Genomic DNA, 25,190 nt, shown 5'->3' with positions numbered 1-25,190 from the left:
GATAAAGCTTACAATATTTTTTGGGATACGACAGTTTCATCTGAAACAAAAAAGGGCAGTGTCATAAACGCATAACGATATAACCGTGTGGCCATATAACTTTTGGTACTTATTGTACCACGAACGGCCACACTAAAGGGGAGTGAAATTGATTTTCTGATAAAAATTTTCGCTTGGAGCTCGTTGCGAATCCTTCGGTGGCAAACTTTCCGTTCAGGCTCGAAACAGGTGGATCAACTCAGAGTAACCAGCAGCAGACAGCGCACAAGATGATCGGCGGCCTGTTCGTCTACAACCACAAGGGCGAGGTGCTAATCTCGCGAGTCTACCGCGACGACATCGGTCGCAATGCCGTGGACGCCTTCCGGGTCAACGTCATCCACGCCCGCCAGCAGGTCCGCTCGCCAGTGACCAACATAGCGCGGACCAGCTTCTTTCACATCAAGGTCGGTGCTCCAGTGCTCGCAGTTCCCTCCCTCTTGTCATCCAAAATCTCTTTCCACAGCGGGCCAACATTTGGCTGGCGGCTGTGACCAAGCAGAATGTGAACGCCGCCATGGTGTTTGAGTTTCTGCTAAAGATCATCGAGGTGATGCAGTCTTACTTCGGCAAGATCTCCGAGGAGAACATCAAGAACAACTTTGTGCTCATTTACGAGCTGCTGGACGAGATCCTTGACTTTGGCTACCCACAGAACACGGACTCCGGCACCCTGAAGACATTCATCACGCAACAGGGCATCAAGTCGGCCACCAAGGAGGAGCAGATGCAGATCACCTCGCAGGTCACCGGCCAAATTGGCTGGCGTCGCGAGGGCATCAAGTACCGGCGCAACGAGCTCTTCCTGGACGTTCTCGAGTACGTGAACCTGCTGATGAGTCCACAGGGTCAGGTTCTGTCCGCCCATGTGGCCGGCAAGGTGGTGATGAAGTCGTATTTGTCGGGTAGGTAACAATAATTCATTTGGATGCCATTTCCATTAACAATCCAATTCCAAAGGCATGCCCGAGTGCAAGTTTGGCATCAACGACAAGATCGTGATGGAGTCCAAGGGACGCGGCCTCTCCGGCAATTCGGAGGCGGAAACCTCCCGCTCCGGCAAGCCCGTGGTGGTCATCGATGACTGCCAGTTCCATCAGTGCGTCAAGCTGAGCAAATTCGAGACGGAACACTCGATCAGCTTCATCCCGCCGGACGGGGAGTTCGAGCTGATGCGCTACCGCACCACCAAAGACATTTCGCTGCCATTCCGAGTCATTCCGCTGGTGCGCGAGGTGGGGCGCACCAAGATGGAGGTCAAGGTGGTGCTGAAGTCCAACTTCAAGCCCTCGCTGCTGGGCCAGAAGATCGAGGTGAAGATCCCCACGCCGCTGAACACCTCGGGCGTGCAGCTGATCTGCCTGAAGGGCAAGGCCAAGTACAAGGCCTCGGAGAACGCGATCGTGTGGAAGATCAAGCGCATGGCGGGCATGAAGGAGACGCAGCTCTCCGCGGAGATCGAGCTGCTCGAGACGGACACCAAGAAGAAATGGACCCGGCCGCCCATCTCCATGAACTTCGAGGTGCCGTTCGCGCCATCCGGCTTCAAGGTGCGCTACCTCAAGGTGTTCGAGCCCAAGCTGAACTACTCCGACCACGACGTGGTCAAATGGGTGCGTTACATCGGACGCAGCGGACTCTACGAGACGCGCTGCTAAACCATCGCCATCACGGAGCAAGAGTATCACAGTTGAATTTAACGTAACGAACCGAAACGAATGGAGAACGTGTTACCGCATCTATTGGTATTTCCTCAATCAAATTGAACCAGCAGTTAATGTATTCCAAGATTAGTTCCAGCAAGTCGGCCGGAGGAGGCCCGAGTAGCGGGTCCGCCGGTCCAGACACCATTTGCCGTATACCGCACACACTGCCTCCGCGAGCACTGGTTATGCGGGCGGGGCGTGTTCCGTTCCCTATAGACATACCACTAGGTACTACACTATGATTTACCCCTACTATGTAATTGTAAACTATGTTGTTTTTATATATGCGTCGCGGGACGCCTCTCAAATCTCACGCTCACGTTTTCACAACCCTAATTATTATTTGTATTATCGTATTATAAATCTATATATATATATTAATCATTATTTTCATTGTGCAAAGAACAAAGGCGATAAATGCAACTAAGCGTATTTAATAGACCAAAACTCTCTGTCAGCGCTATCAATATTGATATTCAAGTGTTAATAATATTCGAATTGTTTAATAAATTAGCATGATATATACTAAACTGGAGCTTTGTTTTCTCTCTTGGCACTATTATCTATTAAAACGGAAGGATTACGAAAATTTCTAAAATATAGTTCTGATAGATTGATGGCCCAAAGGTAATAAAAACAAAATGGTTGCAATTACACCCTCATAAATGAGCAGTATATGACTTTATGATACCCACAAGTGCTGTCTTTAATATCAGGTGTGCACATTGGTTCAAATTCAGCTCAATTTGGAATGTTCTGAGGCATAAAAACAAGTACTATATAAGGAATTGTATTTTCTACATATGGGTAAAAACTTGTTTAAGCTATGACTCATCATAGTTCTTTATTTTAGTGATCTTTGCGTTTGTGGTTAACAAAAAAAAAATGCCTAAATAATGCCAGTTCGCATAAAAGCTTTGCTATCGTTGAAGGGCTTTTCACAATTTTCCATCGAAGGCAAATCAATGTCGATACACTGACCAATCAGTTTTTTATTTCACTGTCTATAAAACTATTATTTATAGGTGCTAGCTGTTGCCATCGCCGGATAACCTTGAGTGCTTTTGAACACCCAGATATTAATTAATTGGACTGGAAATTTTAATAAAACCGCAAGACATCCGCTGTGTTATAGAGAAGCTTTAGCTTTGTTATCAGCTATCACCCAGCCGGTTGGTTTGGTCATCATCATCAGTGATAAGACCTCGACAAAATAATAGTATCGTCCATCTTTTTCGGCTGACACGTTACACGTAACATGGATGACATAGTTCCGGATGTGGTGGATGCGGTTCCCGCTGGCACCGTGCAGGTCACCTACGGCGATGACCTTCAGGTGAGACAGGGCAACGAGCTGACCCCCACCCAGGTGAAGGATGTACCGAATGTCAGCTGGTCTGGGCTCGAGGGCAGGTCCAATTTGATCACCCTGCTTATGGTGGATCCCGATGCGCCGACTCGCCAGGATCCCAAGTTCCGTGAGATCCTGCACTGGGCTGTGGTCAACATTCCGGGCAGCAACATCGATCCATCCGGTGGTCATCCCCTGGCTGCCTATGTGGGTTCCGGTCCGCCGCAGGGCACTGGCCTGCATCGCTACATTTTCCTGCTCTACCGCCAGGAGAACAAGATCGAGGAAACGCCCACCATTTCCAATACGTAAGATATACATATATTAATAGTATATTTATCAGTCGAAAGTAATGCTGACTTCATTACTTTTAGCACTCGTGCTGGTCGCTTGAACTTCAATGCTCGGGATTTCGCCGCCAAACATGGATTGGGTGCACCCATTGCCGCCAATTATTACCAGGCCCAGTTCGATGACTATGTTCTCGAGCGGAACAAAACATTCACCGGCTAGATTTGTGCCAACATCATGCCGGTCTTTCGCTTTGCGAGTCAATAAAGTCTAACCAATCGCTTATCTCTCTATCTCTCTATCTATGCGGTGGGGTATTAACCGAAAAGTGCACGGAACTGATTAGGCCACGGACTCCGGCGGCGATATAAGGCCGGGCACTGGGTATCCGGGCCAGAGTCACCTCGCTAACGCCACAACGAGCACTACTAGCCAAAATGGACACCGCCGGCATCATTCCCGACATCATCGACGTCAAGCCCGCCACGAAGGCCACCATCACCTATCCTTCTGGCGTTCAGGTTGAGCTGGGCAAGGAGCTGACTCCCACGCAGGTGAAGGACCAGCCAACGGTTGTGTTCGATGCCGATGCAGGATCGCTGTACACCATCATGCTGGTGGATCCCGATGCACCCAGCCGCGAGGACCCCAAGTTCCGCGAGCTGCTCCACTGGCTGGTGATTAACATTCCCGGCAACAAGGTGTCCGAGGGCCAGACCATCGCCGAGTACATCGGAGCCGGTCCCCGCGAGGGCACCGGTCTGCACCGCTACGTCTTCCTGGTGTTCAAGCAGAACGAGAAGATCACCACCGAGAAGTTCGTGTCGAAGACCAGCCGCACCGGCCGCATCAACGTCAAGGCCCGCGACTACATCCAGAAGTACAGCTTCGGCGGCCCCGTCGCCGGCAACTTCTTCCAGGCTCAGTACGATGACTACGTGAAGACCCTCATCGAGACGGTCCAGTAATCTGGCCACCAACTGATCAGCTCTCTGTGAAATAATAAATTTTTAATACTAGTTTTCATACGAACTAAGCTTTTTACCTTGGCAGTGGGTGGAGTTTAAGAGTACATGTGATGATGTAGTGGTTAAAAATCTAAAGGATTTAAAATTTCCTGTGATGATATCAACATGTCTAGTTTTTTCGTTTATAACATTTATTAGATAATAGTCCTGAAATAATTTGGCCTTGCCCGTTATCTGAAACTCGATTCAAGGTGGCGCTATTTTTCTGAGAACTTTAGACTCTTAGTAATTCTTTTACAATATATCTATAATTTATAAATTTGTTTTTGACCTTTTAGGCCTTCAATTATTCGGCAGTTGTCACTTTCTTTTTCTTGCTTAGAAGATATGGTTATTCCTCAATTAATTCAACATGATTCATGCAGTAGATAAACAATTTGCTTTAGTTTAGATATGAATTTGATTCATCAAAACTATCAGTTTCTTCTTTGAAATATATTGGACCCTTGGACAGTTGCCTATTTCCTATTGTAGTCAAAATCAGATAACTCGAATCACTATCTACCAAAAGAGAGGTTGGCTTATAAAACACTTTTAGATCAATAGAAGTGCATTAAAGTTGTACCATAAGAGAATTCAAGTTAAATAATTTTAACTGTTTAAATATGGTAGTTGACCTAATCCTTTCTGTTAAAGAAATCGGCTACCAGTTTGTTGAACTCCTCCGCATAACGTAGGTGGATATTGTGCTTGCCCTCGGGGAACTCGTGGTATTTGGCCTGGGGCAACTTCTCCTTTAGCCAGGGAATGTGCTCAGCAGCTATCATGGGATCCTTCTTTCCGTGCAGAATAAAAGTGGGAGCCTTTATTTGTTCCACTTCAGAGCGACAGAAATCCCCGTCCTTTTGATCGTAGAAGGAGCAGGCGGCGTCCACCCATTCGGCCCACAGTTGGGGGAACCTCTCCACGCCGTACACCTTCTCCATGGGTTCCCGCATGCGGGGCGACCACTTGGCCACATCGCGTATGTTCTTCAGGGCCTTGACTTCGTCGGCGTTGAGGTAGGCACCTGCTCCCCAGATGGCCAGGCGCTCCACTGCGTCGGCATGGCGACCAGCTACGATGAGGGCCGTGATGCCTCCATCGCTCCAGCCCAGAATTGAGAATCTTGGCCTGTCCAGAGCCCGCATCAAGTCCACGGCTGCGCGGGCATCCTGCTGGAAGAAATCCAGTCCGAATTTGCGTTGCGGGGGTACTGATTTCCCATAACCCGGCGGATCCCAGGCAATGATCGTGTGGTCCGGCAGAAGTTTCGGCAACTGCTCGATCTGGGGCTTAAAGTCGGTCCAGGCGGAACCCAGGGCTCCGGGCATCAGGAGCAGACTCCGCTCTCCGCTGCCGCTTTCCACAATGTTCAGATCGGATCCATTAACCCGTACTTTCCGTTCCGTGTGCACAAATCGCTTGATTAGGGGCGAACCCAATCGCCTGCTCAGATTGGCCAGCATTACGTAAGCGGGGATCGATTGGCGATTTTTGGAGTATGGCAACAAACTTGGTGGCTTCTCGAGTGCACTTCAGATATGTCCAGCAAATGGTTTGCAGCTTGTCCAGATCTTTACACACGACGCCTTGTAAAGTGCACTTTGTGTTCCGCTGATAACAGCTGATTGATAAGAACAGCTGTAGGTAAACGATCGGATTAGTGTGGCTGCATGTGCGGCAAGGCCATATTCCACTAGGCCAAAAACATTTAAAATTTCAAAGACCGTTATTTTCTTGGATATTAATAGGTATTCAAAACATTAACTTTTAGATGATTAATTTAAGGTTCGAATTAAGTATTTGTAATTATTATTAATAACCTGATAAATTTGCCCACGGATTAAATGGAATTTGCTCTTAAAAATATTAAAGTACCTTGACTTTCTATAAAAAGTGTAGAATTTTTAAAAAAATATAAGAAGTTATTAAGCTCTTGAAAGTTTTAGAGCTGCCTGACTGCCAAAAGGTGCAACCCGCCTAATTTAAATTAAAGCTTTTTGCTTTTCCCTCAGCTTTTTGGCATCCCCAGTCCTTGTTAGTCCTCTTGAACGTCACAGCGCCGAAGGACAATGGACAGCACGTGCTGGCATTTTTTTAGTCCTTAGCGCGTGTTAAAAAATTATTAAAAAATGTAAGTCCTGGGGAATAGAATCCCCGAAGTAATGGTCAGAGCGTGATTGGTGTGCTCAAGTTAATATGCTGGCCAGGACGAGGATTAATGGTGGCGACGGCCTTGCAATTGTTCTCCTGGAAAAAGAAAATGGGGAGGAGTGGGAGGTACACCCACACTCATACATTGTGGTTACAGGACCAAACATTCCATTGCCAATGCAAATGCAAATCGAATTCGACACCGAATGGTCGAAGTTGCGTAGTAAATGTCAAGGAATTTACACGGGTCGTCTCAGAGATAGTGAGTGTGTATGAGTGTGTGGGTGGCAGAGTGTGTGACCACAGGACACCCACTCAACGAGTGTGTGTGTGTGTGTATCCGTGTGGGAATCTAACACATATTAGTGGTGCAGGTTATGAACCTGCGTGCTCTGCGCTCATTACGCATGTGTGAGTGGGCAGCTGGTGTACGTGTGTGTGTGGGTTTGTGTGGGTGTGAGTGTGTTAGTAGTACGCATATGCATGCCTCGTGCGAAGTAAGCGAGCTTTTAATTTTTGGCATTCCCATACACTACGCATAAGGCGAAGGGTCCGTTTATTTTTCATAGCATACCTTTTGGGGCAAACCCAAGAACATCCAAGTAAAAGTTGAAATTATTCAATTTCTTTCGCTGTTAAACCTTGGTAACTTACTTAAAGGTAAAATAAGTACTACTCCATCCCCAAACATCCCCATTACAGCGCCCTTTGGCCAGTCGTCTAGGCCGAGCCAATTGCTTTTTGTGAATAAGCTGGCGGAGCTTTCGTTATCCGTTGGAAACAGTGCGAAGAAATTAAGTTTGAAATTGCAGTTCAGTCTTGTCGTGGATGCAGCGTGGATCGATATCGGAGCCCAGAGTAGCGGAAGGCGCTGTTTAGCAAATTTCGACACACTAAATTTTTCTACCCCTCAAAATTGAACCGAAAAATCTGCAAGAATTATATTCCCTCACTCAAAACGAATACGCGTCGTGCCACAAGCCAGCCCAAATCGTTACATAAAGTAAAAGCGACCAAATATCACGGAATACAAATTGTGTAATTGAACAGAGATCAAAGTGTGTGCAAAAAATGAAACGTACCCAATCAATAAATCAATCGATACGCATAAATAAATGATTAGTTGGCTGTGGAAGAAAGTCAAGAAAGTGCCCTTTTTGGGGGCATTCGGTGTGTTAGGTGCTTAGAAAATTTTTCGCGACATGCAGTGAAAATTTTTTCCGATTTTTAGTATGTACATGTACGTTGGAGCGCTCGTGGGCGCCACGAAATCGGGTGGCAGGGGTATCCGGCGAGCTTTTGGCCAGACCATGGCCCCCCGAATTGGTAGTACAGCCGCAGCTGTCCGAGTAACGGTTGTCTGACCCCGGAACGATGCAAAATATGTGCCCATTTTTAATTAGTTTGCCAAATATTATGCAAATGAAGTGTACCAAATGCCAAAAACTCAAGGTGCTCAGCATTAAGGACCAAGAAACCAGGCAAAATTACAAGCAATAATCAGTGCAGTGAAGTTAACAGTGGAATAGTACCGTAAACAGTCCTGTTAGCTCCCCAAAGGAGCTTTCACTCTCCCGCGCTCTCCCACTCTCTTTTTGGCAGGCGCGGATAAAACGGATTCTCGACTCTAACACCAACGCAAGGACACACGAAAAGCTTGCGCTCAAGGACTGGAATACGCGAGAAGCGATAGAGTGTTAGAGAGAGAGAGAGAGTGCCACTTTACGTTTACGCGCGCAACGTGCGTAGGTGCCTCTGTGTGGGTGAGCAGCCTGTGAGTGTGAATGAAGGTGCCACATAGTGCAACATATCAGAATAACAACTATGCTCCTGCGGCCATGACAGCCACCATGGACAGGGATCATCAGCAGCAGCAGGAGCTGAGGCTCCTGCCCGCCCAGCGCAGCACCGGCCACGCCTCCACCTCCAGCACCTCCGCCTCCGCCTTCGCCTCCCCGGACTTGCGGTTCAACAAGGCCCGTCGCCGGCGGAGAAGCGAGCAAGTGCCTCCCGTGATCGTGGAATACCGCCGCTCATACCGCGTGCTCATCGTCAGCGCCCTGCTGGTCAGTTTGGCGGCCAGTTTCGTAACCCTCAGCGCCGGCTTCCAGCTGGATGGATCCCAGAACTCCTTCTACACGTTCCGCAAGTGGTACACTGGGCTGAATGGCACGCTCGAGTTGGAGTTCAAGACGGAGCAGCCGAACGGATTGGTCCTCTACACCGACGACGGTGGCACCTACGACTTCTTCGAACTGAAGCTGGTGGAAGGAGCCCTCCGGTTGAGATACAACCTGGGCGGTGGAGCCCAGATCATCACCGTGGGCAGGGAGCTGCACGATGGCCACTGGCACAAGGTGCAGGTCCTGCGGAACGACGAGCAGACCTCGCTCATCGTCGACGGAGTCTCGCAGCAGCGGTCCACCAAGGGCAAGGAGTTCCAGTTCGGCAAGTTCGCCAGCAACTCGGACGTCTATGTGGGCGGCATGCCCAACTGGTACAGCAGCAAGCTGGCCCTGCTCGCCCTGCCCAGCGTCATCTTCGAGCCGCGTTTCCGGGGCGCCATCCGGAACCTGGTCTATGCGGATCAGCCCGGCGGATCCACCAGGCGCCAGGAGATCAAGCAGCAGCGGGACATCAAGTGCGGCGATGTGCCCTGCGACCACGGCGAACTGCCCGCCCGCGAAAGGCCCCTCAGGGTGAGTCCTTTTAACTCTATTTTATAGATTAACTCAATACGGTTCTTGAAACTAATTTGAAATCTAATAATTTAGTTATTAGAAAGTTAGCATTAGCATTAGCAAGTCATTTTAAGAAAATTGTTCAGATTAGCAAGTTAAGAAATTTCAGTTGTGTTTTATAGCCATAAGATTTTAGTTTCCTCAATGAAATTAATTTTATAGTTTTTGTAAATTTTTTCTTACAAACTGTTCGTGTCATAAATTTCACTTACGATAAATCTCAATAAAGAAAACTCTTAATATATTGTAAAAAAAATCTTCACGGATAAGAAGTATTAAATGGCTTGACTTTATATTAACATTCTCCCCAAAAGGTTATTTACAAAAAACTGATTTAATATCCATAAGTATGGGCTTTGAATGGTTTTCTTACAAAACAAATATATAAAATCAATGGATTAATGTCCATCAACATTTCAGTCAGGAGAATTCCATTAACAGCTTGGCATTTAAATTTTTCTTTGTTATTATTAAAAGAAAGTAAGAATATTAAATTTTGACATATAAAAGGTATTGTTTTGTATTACGAAAATTAAACCAAATCATTTCACAACAAAATGTTTAACCTGAATGAGCCAATACATTTTATTTAACATCATTTGAAATTCATCTTTTAGGGCGTTCGTGGCAACACTACCGATGCCTGCGAGCGGAACGATCCGTGCCAGCACGGCGGCATCTGCATCTCCACTGATTCCGGTCCAATTTGCGAGTGTCGAAACCTCGAGTACGATGGCCAGTATTGTGAGAAGGAGAAGGCGCCATCGGAAGCAACGTTCCGCGGTACACAGTTCCTCTCGTACGACTTGGGCCAGACGGGCGCCGAGCCGATAGTGAGTGCCCAGGATGCCATATCCTTCTACTTCCGCACGCGCCAGCCAAATGGCCTCTTGTTCTACACGGGCCACGGCACGGACTATCTGAATCTGGCGCTGCGGGATGGAGGCGTCTCTTTGACCATGGGTTTGGCCAATGGCAAGCAGGAGATGCACATCAAGCCGTCGAAGGTGCGCTTCGATGATCACCAGTGGCACAAGGTCACCGTGCACCGTCGCATCCAGGAGATCTCCTCCATCACCAGCTTTTGTAGGGTGGGTATCTATGAGGTTTTAATTGGTATTCGGTGGTAAAGGGGTCTTTTATATTCCCCAGCTGGTCACTGTGGTGGACGATGTGTACACGGATCACTCGCACATCGCTGGCAAGTTCACCATGCTCTCCTCCTCGCGAGTTTATGTGGGTGGTGCCGTCAATCCCAGGGCTCTTTTGGGCGCCCGTGTCCACACCAACTTCGTGGGCTGTCTGCGCAAAGTGGAGTTCTCGGCGGACACGTTGAATCTGAACCTCATAGACCTGGCCAAGAGCGGCTCGAAACTAATCCAGGTGGCTGGCAATCTGGAGTACCAGTGCCCCAGTGGCGATCCACAGGATCCCGTGACCTTTACCACCCGCGAATCGCATTTGGTAAGCTATGACCTCTTTGAAAATAAACCAAATTTATTATAATATATATAATATTTTTGTTATTCTTATAAAGGTTCTGCCTCCTTGGGAAACTGGCAAGCAGAGTTCTATCAGCTTCAAGTTCCGCACCAAGGAGCCCAATGGCATCATTGTCCTGGCCACAGGATCCAAGCAGCCAAGGGCCAAGAATGTGAGTTGACTTACTAAGTTGTCCTCTAGGTGTTTAATTAACTCCCTTATCCTTCAGCCCGTTTTGATTGCCATCGAGCTGCTGAATGGCCACATCTACATCCATTTGGACCTCGGATCCGGGGCGTCCAAGGTGCGAGCCTCGCGACGTCGCGTGGACGATGGCGACTGGCATGACCTGATTCTGCGGCGGAATGGACGCGACGCCAAGGTGAGCGTGGATGGCGTTTGGAACGACTTCCGGACGCCCGGCGACGGCACCATCCTCGAGCTGGACGGGCACATGTACCTGGGCGGAGTGGGACCCGCCTACAATAGCGTGGCCTGGCCGGCGGCCATTTGGACGGCCACTTTGCGCCAGGGATTCGTGGGCTGCTTGCGTGACCTGGTGCTGAGTGGCAAGGCGATCGATATAGCGGCCTTTGCACGCGTCCAGGATTCGGGTGAGTACTAGCTACGAGGCCAGCGATAAGGATAATCCTTAACCCGCAACCCGTAACCCGTTACCCGTTACCCACTTGGGGAGCAGCCTCCGTGAAGCCATCGTGCCACGTGCAGGCCAACGTGTGCAATGGCAATCCCTGCCTGAACGGAGGCACCTGCCTGGAGGGCTGGAACCGACCCATCTGCGACTGCTCGGCCACCTTGTACGGCGGACCCACCTGCGGCCGGGAACTGGCCACGCTGGCCTTCAACGGCAGCCAGCACATGACCATCTGGCTGGGCAACGGACAGGGCACCAAGACGCAGACCGAGGAGCTGGTCATCCGCTTCAAGACCTCGCGTCCGGCGGGACTCCTGCTGTTGACCAGCGCCGAGTCCAACTCCCCGGACCGGCTGGAGATCGCTCTGGTGGCGGGAAGGGTGCGGGCCAGTGTGCGGCTGAGCGACCGCGAGAAGGTGAGTACATCGGGGGGAGGTTCTCGAACTGACCACATACGTCCTTGACTCTCGAAAATCGCCTTTATCTTTCCACAGTGGGTATAAACTACTTCCTAAGAAGTTTGAAAAATTTACTAATTGTTTTTTTACGCAAGATGATTTTATTAGGAGTAGGTTTCTGTGTATAAAATGACAGCGCCTGATAGCTATTTGTAATCATGATTTTAAGCATATTTTAGAAGATATTATTGTACAAAACATACATGATTTTAAGAATATTCAAAATTTATTTTGATGTAGGTTAATTTCTAAACAATATCAGCGCCTGATTGCTAGTTTAAACCATTATAAAAAGCGCATTTAAGAAGATGTTTAATGTACAAAATATAAATGATTTTAGGTACTTAAGAATATTCTAAATTGTATTAGGTTTTTGATTAGGGACTTCAACTACTTACTGGTTTTAAAGATACCCATATATACTGTTGGTCTATATGGCTTAAATTTAAAATTTGTATTGTAAAGGTAGCCTAGTGACATAATTTTTTTTTCATTTTTATTATTGAGAAATTCACATTTGCTGGAGATTAGTTTCCAAGCACGTTCTGTTTAGTCAAGGCCGCTGAAAGGTTAAAGGCAATTTTCTCAGGCTTCGGGACAGTTTGATGAACGTGTGCTAATCCCTTGCAGAACCTGCTGGCCGGCCAGTCGGTGCTCAACGACAACAACTGGCACACGATCCGGTTCTCGCGCAGAGCCTCCAATCTGCGGCTACAAGTTGACGGGGCTCCCCCCGTCAGGGGTATGTTATGTATGTATCAACAGCACATCTATGCCCTACTACGTGTCGTGCCGTGTCGTTTTTTTTTACCAAACCAACTAAACCAACTAAACCAACCAATCAATCGACAACCTACCTAAGTACCTGGGAACATCCCCTACCAGCGATGAGTTTCCAGGCTTTCGAGCCATGAAAAGGTGCTCCACGCACCGCCGTTCAGGTTCAAGTTCAAGTGGGAATGCCCCCTTATTAGCAGGAGGTGTGTGAAGGTCCTTCAAAACAGTTAAAAGGAGCAAAAGATCTCAAGAAAAAGTTACAAGCAAGCGAATAAGTAACAAAAAAAAAGAAGGAAAAAAGAAAATGAGAAAGAAGGAAAAAATCAATATGGAAGGAAAGTGCAGTCAGCGGCGCGTTTTCCGTTTTTAAGTTTCACTTAAACTTTTTTTATTTGAGAGCTTTTCTGTTAACAATGATTCTCACACCAACACAGTCTCACGAACACGCACACATACGAACACATGCGATTACACCTAAACGAAATGCAGTAAAAATACAACCGAAAAAAAAGAAGGAAAACTATCATAGAAAATTGAAAAGTATTTAGCAAGTTTATTTCTCTCTCATTTCTCATGACACATTTCTCGAACTTCCTTACTCTAATTGATGATGATGATGATGATGATGAAGATGAAGATGATGAACTTGATGATGACTTGTTCTAGACAGCTCTAACCAACTATCCACCTATGTCTAACTCGCTCTGTATCTATCCCTCTGAACATCGTTAAGCATCTGCAATATATAGTTTGAACATCATAAGACACCCGACTCCACATCCACACCATTCCACACATTGTACGCCTCTCTGAAAGTTTGTTTAAATCATCGTACCATCGAAGAAGTACCCATCAGATGGGTGTCCTTCGATTGCATACTCAACTAACTCATTCGTAATGATTTTTTATATATTTTGCTCTTGTAAGTTCCTCTCTCAAAACTCTTTCAAACATCTCGATGTTGTGTTTTTATTTGCGATACTTACTTTGTTTGATTTCCCAATTACGATTGCCAATTAAATTCCAATTACAATTCAACTCCAATTCCTAAGCCCACACAGAAAGTATTGTAATCGAATAAGCGTAAATACGAAAGCAAAGAAAGTTGGACAGCTGTAAAGTTTCAGCCTTAAGTGTTTTAAATACCATTATATTGATTGTCCTGTAAATTGTTTTGTCCTTGATTATCGAATTATATTGTTTTGGTAATAAAGTTGCTACTTATTAAGTTAGCGAGTTGATGGCTAAGGGAATTTAATAACATATATTCCAAAGTATCATCCCGAGCCAAACTCAACAACTTAAGAGCAAACTACTTGTTCATTTTATGTTTTCTCTTTTGTTCTGTAAATATTTAATCTGAAAAAGAGTTTTCGTTTACAGTCCTATGATAATCTAAACAATGAAAATAATTTAAATAATTGCTGTGCCATAACTTAAACGACACGTGCGGTATGTTAACGTTAAAAGGTGTTTGTTTCAGACGTCTACCGAATGTAGAACAGCGAACAACAACCATGGTGTTTAACCACTACAACAAGTAATAACAATGTCAAATGAAAATGCAAATGCAACTGCAAACGCAATTCCCTAATCACGAACGTGATCTAAATGACCTTCTTTCGAAACTAAAAAGCGAAATGCGAGCAAGAGAGCAAAAATAAAATACAATAATGCAAAAATGAGTAAGGCGAACAACAACAATGCAAAATGACGAGAAAATGCAACGTAAATAATTTCAATGTACAAGTACAATATCGTTTTTTGTTTCATGTTTTAGGCGAGAGAAAAAAATCGACACGCAAGAACTCGGTGAAACATTTTTTTGCCCAAATCGCTCGATGCAAGTCACGCTATCGGCAAATTGCGATTGCGATTGCGATTGAATTGGATTGGATGGGATGGAGTACCATTGCAAAATGGCATTAGCCGTGGCTTCTTGAGACGAGAGGGCAAAACAATGTTTGAAAGCGCCCAGGGCTGTAATTTTGCACCATTTAATATGTAATTAGCTTTGTGTTAAGTAAACAAAACTATCGTAAACATCAATACAACAATACCGCAACCGCAACCAAATTGCAACTAATTAATCAAGCCTAACGTGTCTCACGTAAAATTAGATTCTTGTTGTGTAAGTGTGTCCAAAATGAAAATAAAAGCAAACAACTGAAAATAGAGAAGTAACGAAAGGCAGGCTATGGAGATGGCTAGACTGAAAAATAACTATGGTCAGATCGATATGACTCGAGTCATAATAATGTTTTCATTAATTGGGTAACTCATTAGCTCTTAAGAAAGATTGATTGATTACAAGCTAATGATAGGAACAAGGAAAATTAATCATTAGTCAAATTGATTACTTTACTTTTAATTAAAAAATAATTAAATTTGCCAATGTCGTTCGAATTTTATTATAATGATTGCCTTTTAAAACTTTTCTATAAAGTAATATTTATTTATAAAGACTTAATGAAACAAAGAAGGAAAATGAATCATTAATTAAATTGCTTCCTATACTTTCAACGAAAAATAAAGTGTACTTTCCAATATCGTTAGTCGTCTTAGTGCATTTTAATAAAACGATTGCTTTATAAGGCTTTGAAAATATTTATAAAATTTAAACATAGAGTTATATAACAAAGCAAGTTAAGTAAAGAGTTAAAAATTATTTAAAAAAGATTGTATTTTTCACTGTTAGGAAACAAATTAAGTTCATTCTTTTATGAATGAGTTCATATAGGAGTTTTCTTTATAGCCTGATCTTGCTCCTGCCTCGACCAAAACACACACACTCACACACCGTAAAGTGGAAGTCTTGCACACCTGCACAGGCACACACCCACACTCTGTCAAGCACCGTTGCACAAAAACAAACTAACACACACACGTGACGCGTTTGCATGTGAGCACCTGAAAACAAAAAACAAGCAGCAGCTGCAGCAATGAAACCATGATAATATTTGTAAAATAACAAGCAAAATGACTGTCAGTCAGGAATGATATAGCCAACAACCGCATGTCCTGCTCACAAAGTCCCCGAACCCGAACCCGAATCGGGCTAGCCCTGTACAGTGTGAATAGTGTATATCTTTGTTTTTCGTACTATATATATCGTATATCGTTTCGCTCGCCATCGCATCGTATCACTCAGTCCGCCCACTCAGCCATTCAAGTGTATGAATAAGTAACTGTAAATGCGCCAAATTGCCAGCTGCAACAACAGTGGCCTACTTCGACTGAAGCCCTGAATACCACCCACCGCCACATCGCCCCGTCTCTTTCTTCAGCTCTTTAGCTAACTCTTTTGCTCTTGCTATTTCTCTATATCTCTGTCTCTGTCGCCGCAGTCATTTGCATGTCAAGATGTCAATCATTCGGTGGGCCAACGCGTCGTATGCGCAATGTGGCCGCTCGTTAAGGCTAATGCACCCTTATTAACTTAGACGTAGTCGAAATACACACACACACACACAATCACACTCACACACACATACACACCCAGAGCTCTCTAGGGCACAGATTAACACACTAACATCAACATGAAACATGGACAGTTTATACCCAATACGATACCGATCGATGTTTAGTTCAATGTCGTTAAGCAAATTTCCAAATTATTATTTCGGTTTCGTTTTCGATTTCGTTTTCAATTATCCTGGTTATTACCCCGATATTGACCTTTTTCAGTTACCATTTATAAACCGTAGGTTGTTGCCTCAGTGAAATGTTTTTTCTCATATTTATACTTTTCCTCGGTTCACACGCACAGCTGGGAAATCAAAAAGATATTATCTAAAAAATCACCGCCACCGTAATCGTATTGAAAATGTATCTCACACACCAAAACTAGTCTAAGAAAATGATACATTCAAATGTCAACCAAATGCATATTCGTATGTAAACCAGAACAAAATGCGCACCAACTAACTTACTTAACTTATCTAACCAACTTTAGCGAACTCTTTACTTTTACTTACTTTCCTTTGGTTTGCGCTGTGGCAGCGATTTTCGATTATCGATTTCGTTTTGTCTTAATTAACAAGTACAACTACTATCCGTACCAGTACATTGAATGTATTGTAATCTGCACCTTTCTTTAGTATGTACCAAGCTGCAACAAACTAAATTACAATAATAACAATACTCAAATCGAATTCCAAATACATTCAGCCACCTGTCGAGTGAATAAACTATAAAATGCTTGAAAGAATCTATGAACCAAACAAAACAACTAGATCTATGTCTACTAAAACCGCATACCTATATCTACTCTATACTCTTATATACTCTTTGACTACATATGCGTATGTGCTTCTTGTCACCAACTATACTTCATATACTACTCGAACCCAACTACCTCTATATATATATATATATATCTATCCAAACAACGTATAACCATATGTAACCAATGTAAACGGTACTCCGCCTAGTCAACAACTTAGAGCAAGGCCAATCCCGGCCAGACAAACCCCAATGGCGAGGCCACCGAGTTTTATCCATCTCTTGTTTTTGGAAATATTCCTTCCACAGCCGAAACGATCCTGGGCCGCCACAGCACCATGGAGATCCGCTCGATCCACCTGGGCGGTCTCTTCCACGCCGAGGAGGAGATCCAGATGACCTCCACCATGCCGAACTTTGTGGGCCAGATGCAGGGATTGGTTTTCAATGGCCAGCGGTGGGTATGGGTGTTATCTAGTTGATTTTTTCTACCATTGCAGAGGGTTGTATAATTTCAGTCAAAAGTATGCATTGCTGTAAAAAAGACATTCCCGAACCTAAAAAGTTTATATATTCTTGATCAGCTTGACCCTGATGATGTTAAAAAATTTGCCAATCAGATAACTATATCATATAGCAGCCATATAATTAATCGGGTCGAAATTGATAAATTTGGTAGTTTTTGAAGAATAATCCAAATATCCCTTTTTTGCACCTTATATAATGGTTTTAGACTGCGAGAGTATTAAATCTACGTTTTGGCTAAGTTTGCTTCCTTTCTTGCTAAAACCCTATTTTTTGAATATTTTTCCCCTTAGATATTTGGACATTGCCAAGAGCCTGGGACCGGAGCTCTCGGCTCTGCCCAGTGCCACCTTCAAGTTGACGGCCCGCTTCGTGAACTCTCCGGCCGGACAGCCCTACCATGCGGCCACCTTCCGCTCCAAGCACTCCTACGTGGGGCTGGCCATGTTGAAGGCCTACAACAGCATCTCCATTGATTTCCGTTTCAAGACAGTGGAACCCAATGGCTTGCTGGTCTTCAATGGCGGACGACGCAATGATTTCGTGGCAGTCGAACTGGTTAATGGGCACATACACTACACCTTCGATTTGGGCGATGGACCGGTGACGATGAGGGACAAGTCCCGCATCCACATGAACGACAACCGCTGGCATCAGGTCAGCATCAGGCGTCCGGGACCCAAGACCCACACGCTCACCGTGGACGACTCCTTCGAGATCATTAGTTTGACTGGAAACAATATGCACTTGGAGCTGGCGGGCATCCTGTACATTGGCGGCGTCTTCAAGGACATGTACTCCAAGCTGCCGGCCTCGATCTCCTCGAGGTCTGGCTTCGAGGGCTGTCTGGCCTCCTTGGACTTGGGCGATGCCTCTCCCTCGCTGACCAGCGATGCAGTGGTTCCCAGCTCCCTGGTGGTCACTGGCTGCGAGGGACCCACCAAGTGCAGCCAGAATGCCTGTGCCAATCGGGGAAACTGTGTGCAGCAGTGGAATGCCTACGCCTGCGAGTGCGACATGACCTCCTACACAGGACCCACCTGCTACGATGGTAATTTGGGGGGAAATCTAAAGGTGCCATACAAATCTCTTCAATTTTTGATACTTTACTTTATATCTTACTTGTCCAAAAGTTATTTATATTTTATAAAGAGCTTATACTTAAATTTAGAACTAAAATAACCACATTTGTTATATATATAAATGAGTTACTTGAAGATAAACCATCTTTTTAAAAATGTCAGAAACAGATAATTGTTTTGCTTATCAAGCTGATCAAAATGGTTAAAAATTAAATTTTTTCCCCAGAATTGATAGTCTTTGAGTTTAGGAACTTGTAATATATATTAAGTACATTTTGATGAATATAAATATTCAAAAACAAAAGAGATTTTAAAATATCTGCAAACATAATTTATTTGAATGTCGACTTCTCTGATTTCAAACCATTTACTTGCAGAATCGATAGCCTATGAGTTTGGCAACAACAAGGGCATGGTGCAGTACGCATTCCCCGAAAACGCACAGGCTGACACCGAGGAGGACAACATTGCCATGGGCTTCATAACGACCAGGCCGGATGCGGTGCTCCTGCGGGTGGAGAGCGCCACCACGCAGGACTACATGGAGCTGGAGATTGTGGAGGGCAACATCTTCATGGTGTACAACATTGGGAGCGTGGACCTGCCGCTGGGGGAGATCGGGACGAAGGTGAACGACAATGCCTACCATGTGGTGAGGTTCCAGCGGAAGGGAGGCAATGCCACGCTACAGCTGGACGACTACAATGTGCAGGCCCTCACGCCGCAGAGTAAGTGGATCTGGGATGGGGCTACCATCCGGGGGTATCTAATGGCATTTCGATCTTCTCCAACGACTCTTGCAGGCCACCATTCCACCGTGTTCAATACCATGTCCAACGTTCAGGTCGGCGGCAAGTTCAGTCGGAACGGCCGCAATCGCATTGAGCGGCCGTTCGCCGGCGTGATTGCCGGACTGTCGGTGAACAAGTTGCGCATTCTGGACTTGGCCGTCGAACGCGACCCCCATATCACCATCCGCGGAGATGTTCAATTGGTAACTGGAGTATTAGATAGAAATGATCTGCAGAGAATGCAGCAGGTTAGGGAATTTATTTGAAATTTTATTTCAATTCCTCTCAACTTTCAACTTTCCAAGTATTTTTCTCATCGTAAACCAAGTTTATTCAAAATTCTTTCTTTAATTAAAAACAAAAAAAAAAACCAAAAAAAAAAAACAACCAAAACAAAAAGAAAATCTAACCAAAATTATTGTATTAATCCGCTTCATAAGTTTGTGGAACCCCTTTTCCCAAAATTGATTTGACATGATTTGATTGCACCTCCGAAAATTCGATATCCCATTCGAATAATGTACAGTTTTTCCCAAGCACTATCCCGAATTATTTTGAAATGCATAACCGTTTACCGTATCGAATGTAACTACATCTGTACATTGAAGTCATCGTCATCATAATCAAATCCGGGAAATTCGGTTCGACATTCAGTACAAAACGTTAACCGTTCCAACTAAACCAAAAGTATTAGCTAACTAACTGTATTTGTCTAGTGTAAATGCTGCATTTGAATTGACTTTATGATTTCCCTCGGGCGACTTTCTTTTTTTTTACTGTAACGCTTTTCACGCACCAACAAAAAAATAACAAAAAGCATTGTACTAAAAGATAATTGCCAGATTTTCCACTAACCAGCCACTTGAGTTTCCTGAATTTGTTTCCATTGCTGCACAGCACAATAACCAATAACTGTGAATATATACTCAGCTATGTAAACCAATACTATTTACTATGCACTAGAACTCGTCGCACTTATGCTGCATGACTCTAATCAAAGCTCACACCAAACATAACTACACTTGAACACAAAAAAGTATGTGAAAGCCATTGGAGATGGTTAAAAAAAGTCGAAACTAAAACTAATTAAATAATCACCTATATTTTTACAATGACTTCTAGACAAAGCAATTACATGATCGAAAAAAAAACCAGAGAATCATATTTAATTTTGTAGGAATTTACTAAACAACACGAATTAAATGGAGTATCAATTTCGTAAGAAATCGTAAAATGCTTTTATTATTTGAGTAGTCATTATAATCAAATCTTTTGAAATTATATGAATCTATGTGAAAAACTGTAAGACTTCAGGAGCCAGAATATTTAAGACTGAAAAAAAACAAAAGTGTTATAAGTGTCCAAATTCAAAAAGGATTAAAATGATTTAGATCATAAAGTAAACTGATTAATTTCTTTAAGATTTTAAACTTTTTAAAGACAGTCCAGTAACGATCTCCTCTGGCTTTCTGTACTCTACACACCCACGCATACATATATACTTAATCAAACAGCACCTAACCAACTTACTAATCCAGTTAACAAACCCCATACAATAATTATCGCTTGGCCCGGCTGCCGCCAGATCAACTGAAGTAAAATTAGACTTTGAACTCTACTCGACAGACGCCGGCGAGTGGTTATCCGGGTGCGCTGGACGATCTGATCTTCTCGGGAGCCGGATCCGGATGTCGTGGCGACGACGAGGACGAGTGCACGCCACCGTTTGAGTCCGGAAGCGGAGATGATCTGATAACGCCGGTTTATGTGCCGCCCACCAAGCAGACAACCACCTTCCAGCAGGGAAATAGCCTGAGCACGGGTGGGAATAACAGTGGCGGTGGAGGCAACACCAATGGCACGGAGCGGGCCTGCGACGATGAGGACTGCGTCCATGGATCCGGCGACTACGGCGAGACCACGGAGCAGTTCACCTCGACGAGCACGGCCCGGGGTTCAGGTGAGTGTTGATTGTAGCGGTTGGTCTCATTTCGTCATTGGCATTTGGATCAATCACGGAAAACACTTGACAATAGACACCACACAAACACACACACACACACTTCATCACAGACATTAGCTAGTCCCACTCGAAGTTGAAGTTAAGTATACGCAGGGTGTACACTGCCATAGTAAAGTAGAGTACGTGCTAACGTTTAAGCTCTGTGGGTGTTCAGTTGTGTTCGAGTTCTAGTTCGAGTTATGTACTATAATCTGCAAAAGCTCGTCCTATATAACCGCATAACCGTTTAGCTAGTGACGCTTTGCCTTTTTCAGTTTTGTTCAATGCTCCACGGAGATCGAGGAAGTTAGGTTTGTGCCGAAATGCAACGCCAATGCTTTGACCGCTTACACAATTACATCCAAACAGCCAATCAGCTCTGAATATATATGTACATATATATATATATATAAAAACAGATATATATCGCCTCTATCGCACCCCTCGCAATGCATCAACCCAACCAGAAACCAAAACCAATCAAATCGCCGTGTCATCTCAGCTCAGAAATCAGTCCAGATAAACTAAAAAATATGAAAAAAAAAAAAAAACAAAAAAATGTATCGCAATTAAATCGTCGCCTATATCCTTCATCTCCACCTGTTGCTGATGATCGATTGCCTTCTAATTTGAACTGACAACGAGTACGCCTTATGTGTCTCTTTCAGAATGTGAAATCGCCTTCATATTTCTGACTGTGATCGCGCCATGGATACTCTGTAAATTCCCATAAGCAATACAACCAAATGCAACCAAAAAGCAATGCACTTAGGCTAAGCTTCCAACTAGACCTCTCTGTCTAAACTGTATAACTAACTCTAGCATTAACGAGAGCTAAACCACCAGCAACAGCAACTGAAAAAATAGTGCAACTACAACAACAACAACAGCCAGAACAACAACTACAACAACCAGAACAACAACAACAACCACACCGATCATTTGGCGAGGGTTTTTGGTTGAGTGAGAGTGGGTTAAGCGTTAAGCGATAAGGGTTAAGCATAACAAGGACTCAGTATATATATATATATATATATATATATATATATATATACATATATAGTACATGAGTGACCTGATCGAAGATGTATATGTTTTGTACATAGTAGCGATAAAAGCAGCGTCTGCAGTGTAAGATGTGATTTTCCCAGTCCAGTTCCTTCTTCTCCTCCTCCTCCTCCTTCACATTTATTCCCCCGATTGCATAGTTCTACCGTTCTTCCAATTCCAATTTGTACATATCGTGCGAAAAGATTGAATGTCCAGCACCCAAAAAAAAAAACAAGAATGACACACCTCAACATATCTCAAAATATCTACAAATCTCTATCCTCTCTAACTGTGTTGAATAAACTATAAAAATGCAAAGCACAACTGGCAGTTCAAATGATTTTCGGGGGGCAAAATACTACTACTAGTTCGAATTTGGTATTTATACAGGAGTAAGCTATCTTTTCATTTATTAGGATCTTTTTGTTAAATCAAATTTGTAATTTTTTTTAAGGTAAAAAAGAGCATTTTTGATTTTACTGCCCCAAAGTCATTCATTCATAGGAAGATAAATTGACATTGTTGAATTATGGAAACAACCAGAGCCATAAATTAACAAGGATTTTGTATAAAATGTTTAAATTTTTTTTTAAGTATATTATCTTTCATAATTTTACATTTGTTTGAAAAAAAAAGTAAATGTTTATTCGGTTTTGTGAATTAAGTTTTTAATTTTACTACAATTTTCTTGAATAATGGGGATGAGTACAAATTAGGATAGCAATAAAACCACTGATCACACACAACTGCAAAAACATGTACATAGAGCACCCACTTGCGAACACTTAAATAAACCCCAAACGACTGCTTGCAGAGTCCAACAATGAGATGGTGCCGATAACCACGACGGGACGCAGCGATGTGACCACGGAGCAGCAGCAGCAGCATGGCAGCAGTAGCAGCTCCAGCAGCATGAGCGGCAGTACCCCATCCTATGCCACCACGCAGTCATCGAGCAGCAGCAGCGGAGGATCAGGATCAGGATTAGGATCAGGAGTATCGGGAAGCAGCACGCCGGGACAAGTAAGCAGCACGAGCAGCAGTGTGGCCACCACGTCCACGCAGAGGGCCATCAGCAGCAGCACCAGCACGAGCACCAGTTCGACGTCCACGACCACCACAACCACCACCACGCAGTCCACTCCGCCGCCGGAGATCCGGAGCACGGTCACGGAGCGGGACACCACCACATACGATGTGTATGTGGCAGGTGGCGGCCTAGGCGGATCCGGACGCAATGACCACGATCGCATGCAGCTGCCCGATGAGCACCATCCACTGCCACCACTGCCGCCTCCGATTCCGCCGCAGGATCCCCCACCATACGGGCCCTATGGCGGGAACACCTACAACACCAACATGAACAACAACTACCGGCCAAAGAGCAAGGGCGGCAGGATCAACTCGATCGAGGAGGAGCGCACCGCCATGATCATTGGCATAGTGGCCGGCATACTCATCGCAGTGGTGCTGGTTATCCTGCTGGTCCTGTGGCTCAAATCGAATGGCGATCGTGGCTACAAGACGGAGAGTGAGAAGGCCGCTGCCTACGGCTCGCACAATCCCAATGCCGCTCTGCTCGGGAATACCAGCACTAATGGATCTTACCATCAGCAGAGGCAGCACCATCTGCAGGGCGGAGGAGGAGGAGGATTAGGAGCCGGTGGAGGAGGAGCAGGACAACAGCAGCATCATGGCCAACAGCAGATGCACAATGGCCATAATGGAAACGGAGGAGGTGGCGGCGGCGGCATGATGTCAAGCGGAAGTGGGTCACTGGGCTACGGCAGCGATGGACGACCCCAGATGGCGGGCCTAGTCCAGCCGAAGGCCAAGAAGCGCGACTCCAAGGACGTCAAGGAGTGGTATGTGTAAGGCGATGTAGGGTCGCAAGGAATTATCGTCAAATTAGCAATAAATGCAAATAGTGCAAAGCGAGCCGAAAGTGAAAGTCCCCCCTAAGATACACACTCGAACACACACACACACACATAAGCGTATATAAATATATATATTTATTTAGCAGCCTCATAAAGTTAATTAAACAATTAGACGTCGGACACTGGGTGTACAAACGGAAAGGCAAGGATAATAATAACCAATAAACGATGGCTGATAGCGTTAGCAGCAAGGAGATGGACACGCAAATACTTTAGACAAGTGCATCTGGCCAGGAGCATTGGTTCACCCTAAAGAGTAACGTTTAGATTACGCCTAAGAAATTATAGCTTCAACATCAAAGACTTGCTAGTAGAGATCTACCACTGGAGCCACTGGAGCAGCCAAGCCACATCCATCAGCGAATAAGCAAATGAATTACACTAAACGAATACAAACTATATATATTATATATATCACAACGTTACGATCAAATTATGCCACTAGCCAATCAAGTAATTGTGTAAAATATTTCGCCACAAAGTATGCTATGAAAAGTTCGAAGGAAGAGAATCCAATTAAACCGCAAATCTTCTAGCAAAAAAAAAAAGCAAAGAAACCTAACAGATTAGCAGAAATTCAATATAAAAGTACTTAAATTATATATATATATTTATATGTAAACGTAAAGTAATGAGATTCTGAATGGGTAATTTTCCTTCGCGTGTAAAGTTACAAAATGTGGTGCTGTAAACGTAGGAGACAAGATCATTTGTTGACTACAATAATAATAATTAAATAATAATGAGGAATGCAAGAATTTATGCTACAGATTGTTTGTTGAATTGAAACCGGCTTTAATTAGTTAAAATGTAAATGAGATAATACTAAATACTAACTAACCGTGAAATCAAAGACAGAACAAAATACGGAGGACACAGTAGATACCCACGATTTGGTTGACGTATACGTGA

The 25,190-nt window shown here is 44.4% G+C and overlaps 5 protein-coding genes across 10 annotated transcripts; 4 read left to right on the top strand and 1 right to left on the bottom strand.

Moving 5' to 3' along the window:
- Positions 1-107: 107 nt before the first annotated feature.
- On the top strand, positions 108-2,275 carry LOC128257290 (AP-2 complex subunit mu). Its single transcript, XM_052988248.1, has 3 exons — positions 108-446; positions 506-944; positions 1,000-2,275. Exons 1-3 carry the CDS (start codon positions 270-272, stop codon positions 1,695-1,697), a joined length of 1,314 nt encoding a protein of 437 aa, XP_052844208.1. The 5' UTR covers positions 108-269; the 3' UTR covers positions 1,698-2,275.
- A 328-nt stretch (positions 2,276-2,603) lies between these two features.
- On the top strand, positions 2,604-3,672 carry LOC128257309 (protein D3). Of its 2 annotated transcripts, XM_052988280.1 has the most exons (3): positions 2,604-2,712; positions 2,771-3,404; positions 3,471-3,672. In XM_052988280.1, exons 2-3 carry the CDS (start codon positions 3,004-3,006, stop codon positions 3,607-3,609), a joined length of 540 nt encoding a protein of 179 aa, XP_052844240.1. In that variant the 5' UTR covers positions 2,604-2,712; positions 2,771-3,003; the 3' UTR covers positions 3,610-3,672. The 2 variants fall into 2 exon arrangements, with proteins under 2 accessions (XP_052844240.1, XP_052844231.1); XM_052988271.1 differs by having other exon boundaries at positions 2,648-3,404.
- A 94-nt stretch (positions 3,673-3,766) lies between these two features.
- Positions 3,767-4,419, top strand: LOC128257322 (protein D3). Its single transcript, XM_052988292.1, has one exon. It carries the CDS (start codon positions 3,825-3,827, stop codon positions 4,353-4,355), a length of 531 nt encoding a protein of 176 aa, XP_052844252.1. The 5' UTR covers positions 3,767-3,824; the 3' UTR covers positions 4,356-4,419.
- A 152-nt stretch (positions 4,420-4,571) lies between these two features.
- On the bottom strand, positions 4,572-6,051 carry LOC128257299 (valacyclovir hydrolase). Its single transcript, XM_052988261.1, has one exon. The coding sequence runs from the start codon at positions 5,861-5,863 to the stop codon at positions 5,033-5,035; it is 831 nt and encodes a 276-aa protein (XP_052844221.1). The 5' UTR covers positions 5,864-6,051; the 3' UTR covers positions 4,572-5,032.
- A 1,257-nt stretch (positions 6,052-7,308) lies between these two features.
- On the top strand, positions 7,309-24,906 carry LOC128260816 (neurexin-1). Of its 5 annotated transcripts, none has more exons than XM_052994366.1 (13): positions 7,309-9,250; positions 9,910-10,383; positions 10,445-10,756; positions 10,830-10,946; positions 11,004-11,388; positions 11,475-11,845; positions 12,518-12,638; positions 17,198-17,345; positions 17,707-18,464; positions 18,873-19,223; positions 19,299-19,489; positions 20,913-21,246; positions 23,153-24,906. In XM_052994366.1, exons 1-13 carry the CDS (start codon positions 8,336-8,338, stop codon positions 24,211-24,213), a joined length of 5,538 nt encoding a protein of 1,845 aa, XP_052850326.1. In that variant the 5' UTR covers positions 7,309-8,335; the 3' UTR covers positions 24,214-24,906. The 5 variants fall into 5 exon arrangements, with proteins under 5 accessions (XP_052850326.1, XP_052850075.1, XP_052850411.1 ...); XM_052994115.1 differs by having other exon boundaries at positions 19,299-19,534; positions 20,892-21,246; XM_052994451.1 differs by lacking the exon at positions 23,153-24,906 and adding an exon at positions 21,957-22,313 and having other exon boundaries at positions 19,299-19,534.
- The last annotated feature ends 284 nt before the right edge of the window (positions 24,907-25,190 follow it).

Source organism: Drosophila gunungcola, chromosome 3R (assembly GCF_025200985.1).
Source record: "Drosophila gunungcola strain Sukarami chromosome 3R, Dgunungcola_SK_2, whole genome shotgun sequence".
NCBI lineage: Eukaryota > Metazoa > Arthropoda > Insecta > Diptera > Drosophilidae > Drosophila > Drosophila gunungcola.
Note: the sequence above shows the minus strand (reverse complement) of the source record. Positions and strands in the feature narration are given on the sequence as shown.